The sequence below is a fragment of the Cetorhinus maximus genome, chromosome 12 (genome assembly GCF_964194155.1).
Source record: "Cetorhinus maximus chromosome 12, sCetMax3.hap1.1, whole genome shotgun sequence".
Taxonomy (NCBI): domain Eukaryota; kingdom Metazoa; phylum Chordata; class Chondrichthyes; order Lamniformes; family Cetorhinidae; genus Cetorhinus; species Cetorhinus maximus.
In genome coordinates, this window is record NC_135890.1 from 17147882 (window position 1) to 17161728 (window position 13847).

The 13847-nt window shown below is 43.9% G+C and overlaps 2 protein-coding genes across 2 annotated transcripts in view; one reads left to right on the forward strand and one right to left on the reverse strand.

Moving 5' to 3' along the window:
* Positions 1–13847, forward strand: part of copg2 (COPI coat complex subunit gamma 2) — a 59073-nt gene that overhangs the window by 44500 nt on the left and 726 nt on the right. The window contains exons 19-23 of the mRNA XM_078553075.1: positions 405–544; positions 3397–3568; positions 8087–8184; positions 10143–10281; positions 12013–12111. Of these exons, the coding sequence (XP_078409201.1) occupies positions 405–544; positions 3397–3568; positions 8087–8184; positions 10143–10281; positions 12013–12111 (648 nt within the window). The remainder of the gene's footprint in view (positions 1–404; positions 545–3396; positions 3569–8086; positions 8185–10142; positions 10282–12012; positions 12112–13847) is intronic.
* Positions 550–13847, reverse strand: part of mest (mesoderm specific transcript) — a 33314-nt gene continuing 20016 nt past the window's right edge. The window contains exon 12 of the mRNA XM_078553078.1: positions 550–691. Coding sequence (XP_078409204.1) covers positions 676–691 — 16 coding nt within the window. The 3' untranslated portion in view covers positions 550–675. The remainder of the gene's footprint in view (positions 692–13847) is intronic.

Consider the following 13847-nt stretch of genomic DNA (forward strand, 5'->3'; position numbering starts at 1 on the left):
TCCCTATTAGACTTTCTAGCGGTCTGCTAAGCCATTTCAGAGGGAATTTTAAGAGTCACATGTAGGCCAAGACCAGGTAAGGATGGCAGATTTCCTTCCCTAAAGGACATTACTGAACCAGATGCGTTTTTACGACAATTCCAGGTATTTTATTGAATTCACATTCCAGTATCTGCCGTGGTGGGATTCGAACCAGGGTCCCCAGAGCAATACCTGGGTCTTTGGATTACCAGTTCAGTGACAATACCACTACATATTGCCTCCCCCTGGAGAATGAAAACTGGCACGGATTTGTTAGGCTGATAAGCCCTTTGTGATTGATGATAGATATTTTGTAGCATCAGGGTGGAATATACTGGATGTTCTTTCAGTACTCCTTTTTTATTGGAAATATTTATACACAGATCAACTGGCAGCCATTCCAGAATTCAAGCACCTTGGCCCACTCTTCAAGTCCTCAGCACCTGTACAGCTGACAGAAGCAGAAACTGAATATGTGGTTCGTTGCATCAAGCACACATTTAAAAAATATATGGTGTTTCAGGTAATTACTGTCATTAGTTTTTGAATTCTGTATTGAAAATAGACCACATAAACAATGCCATTTATGACAGATGTAATGGAGTGATAGCATATGAAGTTGATTAAGTATTGCTTGCTCAGACATCTGTAGCACTAGGCTGCTTTCTCTCTGCAAAAGATAAAGTTAAAATCCCATTCTTGAAAATTAGATTTGGCACTTGTGACATTGTATCCAGTGAAACGGTATTAAAAACATTAGTGTACTATTTGAAATGCATCGGGAAATTTCTTTTACAGTAAAGGCACTATATAAGTACAACATGGTGTGAAAACGGAATAAGCACATTATCATTGCTGTTGTGTAGTGTTAGACCATCGCCTCCTGTTTGTGCTTCCCCACATGGAGGTTGCCAGTTCAACCAGAAGCCAAGAAAGGCTCCACTTGAAGCAAGACTCAGCTTGGTGGGGAGGAAATATCAGCCATGTTCCAACTGGTTTCTGTGATGCCCTTGTGGTTACTTCTTGCCCACTTTGAGTTGGAGAATGCCACATGATATAGAGGAAAGAAAAATCACTTTAAACTTCTCAGGGCACACAATATTTGAATTTAGTGGTTCTACATGTAAACATCTACTCAGCCTTTAGGGATGACAAATTCTCAAACATGGTTTTGTCTTTTCAGTGACTTCCGTTTGGATTTATTGTGAAATTTAAAGTATAGCATGAAGTTTCACTATGACCTCCCTTAAATTCCAGTACACTTGAATTATGTCAACCTGAGATTATTTTGTCAGAACTATTGTAACACTTCAGAGTTTAAAAATTAATATCCAGTGAAAAGTGCAGATGAAACTAAAAGAAGGTCCATTTGAGTGTTGGATTAAAACAGGAAACTTGTAATTTAGGACTGGAATTATGAAGATTGGAAAGTCTTCTATCTTCGTTTTTGATATAGATGGGTGTGTTTTTATACCCATTTTCCTGAAGATAACTTTCCTAGTTTGTTTAAAAGGGAAAAGGAAGTCCAGAAAGTACCCAGACAATAGAGTCTATCTGCAAGGTCCAGTGGCTCTCAGTCATCTCCCAGGCCAATCTTAAATGTAGGTCTCTTTTGAAGTAACTTGGGCCCCTCTGCACATTGATGTTACTGCACCAGAAAAGCAGGAAAGGAGCCTGAAATAGAACTCGAAGGCCATTATGTAATGGATTGTTGATAAGGTAAATTTTTTCAACATAGGTGGATGCACATTGAGAAGAAAATATTCTTCTTAGGCTTTCCCTCCCCTTTAGGGATAACTTGGCTATTTAGTACCTACACTAAACACATTTTTAATTCCTCTCTGACCATGGGGGAGATGCCAGAAGACTGGAGAACAGCTAATGTGGTTCTGCTATTTAAGAAGGGTTGTAGAGATAAACCAGGGAACTACAGGCCAGTGAGTCTCATGTCAGTGGTAGAGAAACTATTGGAGAAAATTCTGAAGGAGAGAATCTATCTCCACTTGGAGTGGCAAGGTTTGATCAGGGATAGTCAGCATGCCTTTGTCAGAGGGAGGTCATGCCTAACAAATTTGATTGAATTTTTTGAGGAGGTGACCAGGTGTGCAGATGAGGGTAGTGCAGTTGATGTAGTTTATATGGATTTCAGCAAAGCCTTTGACAAGGTCCCACATGGGAGACTTATAAAGAAGGCAAATGCACATGGGATACAGGGTAATTTGATAAGGTGGATTCAAAATTGGCTTAGTTGTAGGAGACAGAGGGTGATGACAGAAGGATGCTTTAGTTACTGGAAGCCAGTGTCCAGTGGCGTACCACAGGGATCTGTGCTGGGTCCCCTATTATTTGTCATTTATATAAACGACATAGATGACTATGTGGGGGGTAGGATTAGTAAGTTTGCAGATGACACAAAGATTGGCCAAGTGGTTAACAGTGAGGTTGAGTGTCTTGGGCTACAGGAAGATATAGATGGGATGGTCAAATGGGCAGATGGAATTTAACCCTGAAAAGTGTGAGGTGATACGCTTTGGAAGGAGTAATTTGACAAGGAAGTATTCAATGAACGGCATGACACTAGGAAGTTCTGAAGAACAAAGGGACCTTGGCGTGTGTGTCCATAGATCTCTGAAGGTGGAGGGGCATGTTAGTGGGGTGGTGAAAAAGGCATATGGGATACTTGTCTTTATCAATCGAGGCATAGGTTACAAAAGTAGGGAGGTCATGTTGGAGTTGTATAGAACCTTGGTGAGGCCACAGCTGGAGTACTGTTTGCAGTTCTAGTCACCACATTATAGGAAGGATGTGATTGCACTAGAGGGGTTGCAGAGGAGATTCACCAGAATGTTGCCTGGGATGAAACATTTAAGTTATGAAGAGAGGTTGGATAGACTTGGGTTGTTTTCGTTGGAGCAGAGAAGACTGAGGGGCAACCTGTTCGAGGTGTACAAGATTGAGGGGCATGGACAGAGTGGATAGGGAGCAGCTGTTCCCTTTAGTTGAAGGGTCAGTCACAAGGGGGCATAAGTTCAAGGTGAGGGACAGGAGGTTTAGGGGGGATGTGAGGAAAAACTTTTTTACCCAGAGAATGGTGACGGTCTGGAATGCACTGCCTGGGAGGGTGGTGGAGGTGGGTTGCGTCACATCCTTTAAAAAGTACCTGGATGAGCACTTGGCATGTCATAACATTCAAGGCTATGGGCCAAGTGCTGGTAAATGGGATTAGGTAGGTAGGTCAGGTGTTTCTCACATGTCGGTGCAGACTCGATGGGCCAAAGGGCCTCTTTTGCACTGTGATTCTGTATTGACCAATTAGCAACGAGGCCTATTGCTTGGTTGTCTTAACTCTTTGTGTCACAATTTGCTTTCATTCAGTTTGACTGTACCAACACCCTGAATGACCAGTTACTGGAGAAAATCACCGTACAGATGGAGCCTTCAGACGCATATGAGATGGTTTGTTCCGTGGCAGCACCAGCCCTTCACTTTAACCAGCCCAGCTCCTGTTACACTCTGGTGATGCTGCCCGAGGAGGATCCCACAGCAGGTAAATACTACCTGGAACAAAATATAACATCAAGAAAATGTAGATCTAAGGTTGGATAAATGAAGATAAATCTCACATACCTGGGATGCTTTATGGAGGTGGTGAAAGAGAAAAGATTTTTTAAATCATGAAAGTAAAGGAATTTCTTTGCAGAGAACCTTTAACTTCAGCACGGTTTCAGAATGAAGCACTAAGAGGATGACTAATACAGCATTGGATAAATGTAAGGGTAGGGTTCCCTTCACACTTTGCTGACAATGCATCTTAATCTTACACCTTTCAATGCCAGTCAAATTGAATGAAAGAAAGTGGGACACAGAAAGAATGAAGACAACCAATCAGTAGGCCTTGTCTCTAGTTGTTCAATGCACAATAAATTAAAAACACCACCTCGTAAAATCCTTATCCAGTCGTATTTGTAGCCACTTAATGAGATTGTCAAAAACAAAAACAGAAATACCTGGAAAATCTCAGCAGGTCTGGCAGCATCGGCGGAGAAGAACAAAGTTGACGTTTCGAGTCCTCATGACCCTTCAACAGAACTAAGTAAAAATAGGAGAGGGGTGAAATATAAGCTGGTTTAGGGTGGCGGGGTGGGGTGGTGGTTGTAGGGACAAGCAAGCAGTGATAGGAGCAGATAATCAAAAGATGTCACAGACAAAAGGATCAAAGAGGTGTTGAAGGTGGTGATATTATCTAAAAGAATGTGCTAATTAAGAATGGATGGCAGGACAGGCAAGGTACAGAAAGCTCTAGTGGGGGTGGGGTGAAATAAGACTAAAAGGGCATAAAAGGTATAGATTTAAAAATAATGGAAATAGGTGGGAAAAGAAAAATCTATATAAATTATTGGAAAAAACAAAAGGGAGGGGGAAAGAACGGAAAGGGGGTGGGGATGGAGGAGGGAGTTCAAGATCTAAAGTTGTTGAACTCAATATTCAGTCCGGAAGGCTGTAAAGTGCCTAGTCGGAAGATGAGGTGCTGTTCCTCCAGTTTGCGTTGAGCTTCACTGGAACAATGCAGCAAGCCAAGGACAGACATGTGGGCAAGAGAGCAGGGTGGAGTGTTAAAATGGCAGGCGACAGGGAGGTCTGGGTCATTCTTGCGGACAGACCGAAGGTGTTCTGCAAAGTGGTCGCCCAGTCTGCGTTTGGTCTCTCCAATGTAGAGGAGACCGCATTGGGAGCAACGAATGCAGTAGACTAAGTTGGGGGAAATGCGAGTGAAATGCTGCTTCACTTGAAAGGAGTGTTTGGGCCCTTGGACGGTGAGGAGAGAGGAAGTGAAGGGGCAAGTGTTGCATATTTTACGTATGCATGGGGAGGTGCCGTAGGTGGGGATTGAGGAGTAGGGGGTTATGGAGGAGTGGACCAGGGTGTCACGGAGGGAACGATCCCTACGGAATGCCACCAGGGGGGGGTGAAGGGAAGACGTGTTTGGTGGTGGCATCATGCTGGAGTTGGCGGAAATGGCGGAGGATGATCCTTTGAATGCGGAGGCTGGTGGGATGATAAGTGAGGACAAGGGGGACCCTATCATGTTTCTGGGAGGGAGGAGAAGGCGTGAGGGCGGATGCGCGGGAGATGGGCCGGACACGGTTGAGTGCCCTGTCAACCACCGTGGGTGGAAAACCTCAGCTAAGGAAGAAGGAAAACATGTCAGAGGAACTGTTTTTGAAGGTAGCATCATCAGAACAGATGCAACGGAGGCAGAGGAACTGAGAGAATGGGATGGAGTCTTTATAGGAAGCGGGGTGTGAGGAGCTGTAGTCGAGGTAGCTGTGGGAGTCGGTAGGCTTGTAATGGATATTGGTGGACAGTCTATCACCAGAAATTGAGACAGAGAGGTCAAGGAAGGGAAGGGAAGTGTCAGAGATGGACCATGTGAAAATGATGGAGGGGTGGAGATTGGAAGCAAAATTAATAAATTTTTCCAGGTCCCAACGAGAGTATGAAGCAGCACCGAAGTAATCATCGATGTACCAGAGAAAGAGTTTTGGGAGGGGGCCGGAGTAGGACTGGAACAAGCAATGTTCCACATACCCCATAAAGAGACAGGCATAGCTGGGGCCCATGCGGGTACCCATAGCCACACCTTTTATTTGGAGGAAGTGAGAGGAGTTAAAGGAGAAATTGTTCAGTGTGAGAACAAGTTCAGCCAGACGGAGGAGAGTAGTGGTGGATGGGGATTGTTCGGGCCTCTGTTCGAGGAAGAAGCAGAGAGCCCTCAGTCCATCCTGGTGGGGGATGGAGGTGTAGAGGGACGTCCATGGTGAAGAGGAGGCGGTTGGGACCAGGGAACTGGAAATTGTTGATGTGACGTAAGGTGTCAGAGGAATCACGGATGTAGGTGGGAAGGGACTGGACAAGGGGAGAGAGAAGGGAGTCAAGATAACGAGAAATGAGTTCCGTGGGGCAGGAACAGGGTGACACGATCGGTCTGCCGGGACAGTCCTGTTTGTGGATTTTGGATAGGAGGTAGAAGCGGGCCGTCCGAGGTTGGGCAACTATCAGGTTGGAAGCTGTGGGAGGAAGATCTCCAGAGGAGATGAGGTCAGTGACAGTCCTGGAAACAATGGCTTGATGTTCTATGGTGGGGTCATGGTCCAGGGAGAGGTAGGAGGAAGTGTCTGCGAGTTGACGCTCAGCCTCCGCGAGGTAGAGGTCAGTGCGCCAGACAACAACAGCACCACCCTTGTCAGCAGGTTTGATGACAATGTTAGGGTTGGACCTGAGAGAACGGAGTGCAGTAAGTTCAGAGAGAGACAGGTTAGAATGGGTGAGAGGAGCAGAGAAATTGAGATGACTAATGTCATGCCGACAGTTCTCAATGAAAAGATCCAGAGGGAGGGGTCCAGGTGGAGGGAGAATATTGGAGGTGGGTAAAAGGACCCGTTGAACGGGAAGAGGACTCCTGCCCAAAGAAGTGAGCACGGAGACGAAGGCGGCGGAAGAAGAGTTCAGCATCGTGCCAAGCCCGAAATTCATTGAGATGAGGGCGTAAGGGTATGAAACTAAGTCCTTTGCTGAGCACTGAACGTTCAGCGTCGGAGAGGGGAAGGTCAGGGAGTATAGTGAATACACACCGGGGCTGGGATTGGAAGATGGGGTGGGGACGGAGGGACAGGCAGGGGTGGAGGGTCCTAGATGGGTGTTGATGTCGATGAGTTGTTGGAGCTTGCGTTCCTTAGCACTTGAGAGAAAGAGAAAATGTTTCTTGTTGAGGCGTCAGATGAGACAAAGAATAAAATGAAACTGGGGGCATGCGCAGCTTTGAAAAAGGGTGTGGCGGTGCTGCTGGAGGGAGAAGTCGAATGTGTTCGTATGGCGGCACATGGCACTGAGTGTGGATCTCAGAATGCGATGGGAACAGTAGTCCGAGAAACATTTTATGTCCCGGAGATACCTGTAATCCTGGGTGGGTTCGAAACATGAGGGATGGAATTTCAGTTGAAATCCACGTGGGGTAAGTCGGAGACGGAGACAGTCACTGAGAAAGGAAATATGGCTGTGAAAGCGGGTTTTAGTAAACACCTTGTCAAACACCAGGAGAGAAATGGAAAGCAATGAAGGTGAACAAGGCAAAAGAGAGATACGGAAATCCTGTCGGAGAGAAGAGCAATGCTTCTTCAAGGTAGGCATTTCTTGAAGAGCAGTGACAGTCAATTAAACACAGATAAAAACAAAAAACTGCAGATGCTGGAAATCCAAAACAAAAACAGAAATACCTGGAAAAACTCAGCAGGTCTGGCAGCATCGGCGGAGAAGAACAAAGTTGACGTTTCGAGTCCTCGTGACCCTTCAACAGAACTAAGTAAAAATAGGAAAGGGGTGAAATATAAGCTGGTTTAAGGTGGCGGGGTGGGGGGAGAGAAGTGGGGGGTTGGGGGGGTGGTGGTTGTAGGGACAAGCAAGCAGTGATAGGAGCAGATAATCAAAAGATGTCACAGACAAAAGGATCAAAGAGGTGTTGAAGGTGGTGATATTATCTAAAAGAATGTGCTAATTAAGAATGGATGGCAGGACAGGCAAGGTACAGAAAGCTCTAGTGGGGGTGGGGTGAAATAAGACTAAAAGGGTGAAATAAGACTAAAAGGGCATAAAAGGTATAGATTTAAAAATAATGGAAATAGGTGGGAAAAGAAAAATCTATATAAATTATTGGAAAAAACAAAAGGGAGGGGGAAGGAACGGAAAGGGGGTGGGGATGGAGGAGGGAGTTCAAGATCTAAAGTTGTTGAACTCAATATGAGATTGTCAATTAGTGCCAGATCACTGACAGTTATATGCTGTGCACACACTCGATTGCTACTAGTTGAGTTAAAGCTGCCTCAAATTGTTTTTCTTTAGAACTCTGAACAGCCAGCAGAGAGAGGAGACTTTCATCTCTTCAATCTCAGTTGGATTCAAGTGCAGGTCCTATCATTGAAAGCAAACCCAGTTAGATATTTGTGCTAATTAATCTGCAACAGACTTTCCTCTTCTGAAGTCTTATTTGTTTGTTGTCATTATTCCTTAGTTTCCTGCACATTTAGCTGTACAATGAAATTTGTAGTAAAAGACTGTGATCCTAACACTGGACTACCAGAAGCTGAGGGCTATGATGATGAGTATGTGGTAAGTAGCTATGGTTCTGGGTTATTGATATTGTTTAAGGAGCAGAAAGGATTTTTTTTTTTTTTAAGCACAGATATAATTGTCATTAGGGAGCATGACAAACCATGAGGAAAAATGGAGATGATTACAGAAGAACATGGCAGGTTGGGCATATAAAAAGCAAATTCAATTTAATGCCGAGGAATGTGTGTAAAATACAGCCGAAAATTTGAAGACATTTTTGAGATAAATAAATTAACTAATCATTTTGAATTATGATAGAAACAATAGGGTGAATTTAAGATTCAAATTATTGGTTTATCAGATGATTTGATAATCCTAAATTAAGAGGGGTAGACTTTAATACAGAGCAAAGAAAAGAAATACGCTCTAAATATCAGGCTTCTCAAGAGCAGAGGGACAGATATATCTCAAGATGCTAGCACCCCTCTGAGAAATTGGTTCCAGAAGCAGGGGCAGCCACCTTTGCTTCAGCTCTTGGTGCCTAAGTAGCAGCTGCCACCAAATAGATAAGTTTACATTTTTAAATATATCTTTACAAGCATTTCTGTGGAGGCAAGAGGAGTAGAAGTGTTCCCTGCACCACAATCTTTATGATTTCATGCATGTGAACTTAAGGGCTATAGTGTTAAAGGGTAAAGGTTTCAAATTCAGACAAATCCAACTTTAAGGCAGCTCACAAGGATATACTCAACTATCTCTTTAGCATCTCTTTTGCTTTCGTCACCAGATATTTTCTTTCATGGGCACTATTTTCTCTACCTCACCCTTCACCTCATAAAACTACTGTCATCATTCACCTTCTTAAAGCTCACTCTCAACTACTTTATTCTTACAACTATCAGTCCATCTCTAAGCACACCTTCTAGTCAAATATTCTTGAATGCACCATCATCACCCTCTTGGCGCCAACTTGTCTCATCATTCTATTGTTGGGCTGTTTCAAATCTGCTTTCTAGCCCACCAAACACAGATCACTCTGGTTAAAATCACTAACAGTATCCTAAATGTTGGATGCTGATGTAAGTTATCCCCCCATCCTCTCCACAACTTCCAACATGGTCACCCATTCTCCTTCCACTACCTCTCCTGTGACAATTTTCTCTCTCATTGTTTCATTGCTGTCTGTCCCAACATAGCTAGTCCCTATAATAGTTTAATGTATAATGTAATGGCATCTATTATATTTGTTTAACATCCAGCATGCCCAAGATCCTGTATAGGACCCTTTTTCATAATCTACATGGTATCTTTCAACAGCATTATTTCAAGAATGGGGTCAGCTAATATGCTTGTATACTGAATATACCTGACTCTACCTCTCTGCCACTATCCACAACTATTGTTCTGTTTTTTTACATTAAATTGGGAATGGGCCAGAACTTCCTCCAGCTCAACATTGGCAAGACCAAAGCCATCTTGTTTGGTTCCTGCTAGACACGCTTTGCACACTAGGACATGGTCCACCTCTCTTCCCATCTGTTTGCTCAAGCTGAACTTAAATTCAGTGTTTCATTGTAAAATCTGAGTTCAGCTTAAACTGGCACATCTAATTCATCAGAACTACCCTACATCTGTTGCCTCTAATGTCTTCCTCATAGATCTCCCCACCTGCACTCATTCAGAACTCTAGACTTTGCCACATCTGTCCCCACATTCAAAAGACAAATAAGAAAAAATAACTTTTCTACCATTATTTCATTCCACGCCCCCCCCCAACCCCCAAGCCAAGGTAATACCTATTGCTTTGCTGCACCCCACTCTGGCTTTTTGAAGTGCTTCAGGAGCTGTTATGGTGCTATACAAAAGCAAGTTGTTATGCGCTGTAGTTGCGAAGTGAATTGTGGATTTAACGGCTCTAGTGAATTAAAAATGGAAACTATCTTTTGAGATCCATTTAGCATTCAGAAAAGCTGCTATAGGCTAACATGAGACCATCTTCCTTCTCTGTCCTATAGTTAGAAGACCTGGAGGTGACTGTTTCTGATCATATACATAAGGTCCTGAAGCCTAACTTTACAGCTGCTTGGGATAAAGTAGGAGATGAATTTCAGAAAGAGGAAACATTTGCGCTCTCTTCTGTGAAGACATTGGATGGTAAGGGGAATTTACCTTCCACTCCCACCCCCAAAAAAATCCGTTTAATTGGCTTCATATGGTTTGTTTCTGGCACAGCATCTTCATTGTTCCAAATAAAATAGGAACTTACTGTTGTTTCTCACACAGGATTCCATTAAAATTGGGGTTGTGGTAAGCAGGAAAACAAGTGATAGGACATGGATAATTCTGGTGTTGGTGAATATGCTACAAAAGATGCCTAGAATTTCTAGGGGAGTTTGGTGGGATAACAGCAGCATCCTGGAGAAATGTTGATCTTCCACCAAAGTTATGGCAGGGGATCAGGAGCACCCCATGGAAATTCTTCCCCAGAGTATCTGAGGAAGAAGGGCAAGGAACTGAAGGGTAACTCATTGCCAGCCCTAAGAAAGTGGCATTAGTGTACTAGATGAGGGGACTCCGCTGGTTGGAGTCATACCTAGCACAAAGGAAGATGGTTGTGGTTGTTGGAGGTCAGTCATCTCAGCTCCAGGACATCACTGCAGCAGTTCCTCAGGGTAGTGTCCTAGGCCCAACCATCTTCAGCTACTTCATCAATGACCTTCCTTCCATCATAAGATCAGAAGTGGGGATGTTCCCTGATGATTTCACAATGTTCAGCATCATTCGTGACTCATCAGATACTGAAGCAGTCCATGTCTAAATGCAGCAAGACCTGGACAATATCCAGACTTGGGCTGACAAGTGGCAAGTAACATTCGCACCACACAAGTGTCAGGCAATGACCATCTCCAACAAGAGAGAATCCAACCATTGCCCCTTGATGTTCAATGGCATTACCAAAACTGAATACCCCACTATCAACATTACCATTGACCAGAAACTGAACTGGACTAGCCATATAAATACTGTGGCTGCAAGAGGTCAGAAGCTAGGAATCATGCGACAAGTAACTCACCACCCAACTCCTCAAAACCTGTCCACTATCTACAAGGCACAAGTCAGGAATGTGATGGAATTCTCCCCACTTGCCTGGATGAGTGCAGCTCCCACAACACTGAAGAAGCTGGACACCGTCCAGGACAAAGCAACCCGCTTGATTGGCACCACATCCACAATCATTCACTCCCTCCACCGACGCACAGTAGCAGCAGTGTATACCATCTACAAGATGCACTGCAGAAATTCACCAAGGCTTCTTAGACAGCACCTTCCAAACCCACGACCACTACCACCTAGAAGGACAAGGGCAGCAGATAAATGGGAGCAGCACCACCACCTGGAAGTTCTCCTCCAAGTCACTCACCATCCTGACTTGGAAATATATTGCCGTTCCTTCACTGTCGCTGGGTCAAAATTCTGGAACTCCCTAACCGCTCTGTGGGTGTACCTACACCACATGGACTGCAGCGGTTCAAGAAGGCAGCTCCACCACCACCACCACCTCAAGGGCAACTAGGGATGGGCAATAAATGCTGGCCCAGCCAGCGAAGCCCACGTCCTGTGAATGATTTAAAAAGTGCCACTCGGTCATTTTAACATTAAGGATAGTAGGAAAGAAAATGCAAATAAATTACTTTTGAAGTATGGTGCCCACCTACAAAGGCAGACAGGGCCAAAGTTTAACATCTCATCCAATAAGTTCCAGTCAAACATTTCATCTCAATGGAGGTCATTCCTATAGCCATTGGGTTTGATTTATTTCCCAGTGCCTCAGTTCAGAATGTTGATCTGAAATAACTACACTACTACTTGTTTCTTTTGCTGCAGAGGCTGTGAATAATATAATTAGTTTCCTTGGCATGCAGCCATGCGAGAGATCGGACAAGGTCCCAGAGAATAAAAGTGCCCACACGCTCTACCTGGCAGGTAAGTTCCTTCAATACCTAAAGGGAGAGGAGAGCCCTTAATATAAAGTAATTGCTGTTGTAAACGCTCAGAGCCTGCATTATAAAAGTGTTGACTGGCCTCAAATTTTGCTAGTGTTCTTGGAAATGTAGCCAGAGTAAATCTGCATTACAGCTACAAACAATTTGGCTAAGTAACTAAATTTAAACAGTATCTTGCATTCATGTGGTGCATTTAATGTAGAGGACATACCAAAGCACTTCATAAAAAGTCAAAACTGGACACTAACCCAAAGAAGGAAATATTGAGAGTTACCATGAGCATAGATGTGACTTTTGTGGAGGACCTTAAAGGAAAAGAGGGAGGTGGAGAGCTTTAGGGAGGAAATTACAGAGCTATGGCTTAGGACCTGTACAGCTGAAGACACAGTTGCCAATGTGGGGTGAAGGGGGAGGCCAGAGTTAAAGGAACAGAGTTCTCAAGAGGTTTGAGTTGCTGGAGCAGCTTGTAGAGATAGTATGGGGTGAGTGCATGAAAGAATTTAAACATGACTATGGAAATTTTATATTCCCCCTACAATACTTTAAAACTCAGGTTTGACTTCATATGCCTCACTCTTGGCAGTCAGGGTGGTGCTCTGTCCAAAGTTTCTCAATTTAAAAGTTCATAATGGTGTTCTATTGATTAGATACATTGATAAAGCTGCACATATTTCACGAATCACAGACTGTACATGATAGAGTTATTTTCATAAAACAAGAGAACATCCATTATCCACCTTGGTGATTCTCCTTTTAATGAGACATAATTTATCTCACAGGTCCAGAACTTCTAATCTCTGGGGGTCGTACTGCGGAGGTCCCCCAGAAGATACCCTGGGGAGCTTCCTGGAAGTCCCCACGCAAGGACTGCATGGCAATTGCCCGGGAAATTTAAACTTCTGATGGGCCATTGTTCTGCACCGGGAACCATCCGGAACTCCAATTTAAATCGGAAACTTTGGATGGTTCCAACTCTGTTAGCAGAATATTTATCCAGGAAAAGTTAGAAGGATTAAAACCATTTGTTACTCTTAGGTGACCGGCCGACCCTCTCTTGCCTACTTCTCCCTTGTTTCTCAAAGTGGCTGGAACTTTTAAACTTAGCTGGTTTACAGCAGCTAATACTATAAAAAGTTGTGGCTTCACTTCCCCCGACACCGCTGCCCTGCAGTGGAAGGACTCTGGAGCTGCTGCACTGCACATTTCTCACCAGGCCCGGGTCAGAAGCCTGGACAAGAAACGTGTAGCTTCAGACTAAGGTAAGTAAAGGAATGGAGTGGCAATCTAACTGCGATCGCTACTGCAGAGGTTCTGGCCCATAGTCTGCTAATGCTGATCTCCTCCTCATTTGACATAACCTTGCTTAGGAAAGATTAAATTGAATCTGTATTGTTTTTGTCCTCCTTCTTGTGCATTTTTTTTTTGCTGTACAGTACACCCAAGATCAAGATTTGAGAACTGTTGAGATCCTATTGTTCCATAGAACTTGTGACAAATGAACCTTGCACAAGTGCAATATTTTGTTGATGTATTCCACACAGGAAAGTCATAGAAACTTTGTCTATCTTATCCAATTTCTACTGATCTAACCTCCAACTAGAATGATCCTGCAGTGGGAAATGCAGATACATCAGCTGGTGCCTATAATAGCATGGCCCCCAGCATCTGCAGGAGGAAGAGACTCTGGCCTACCTCATTGATGCGTGTGCTCATACT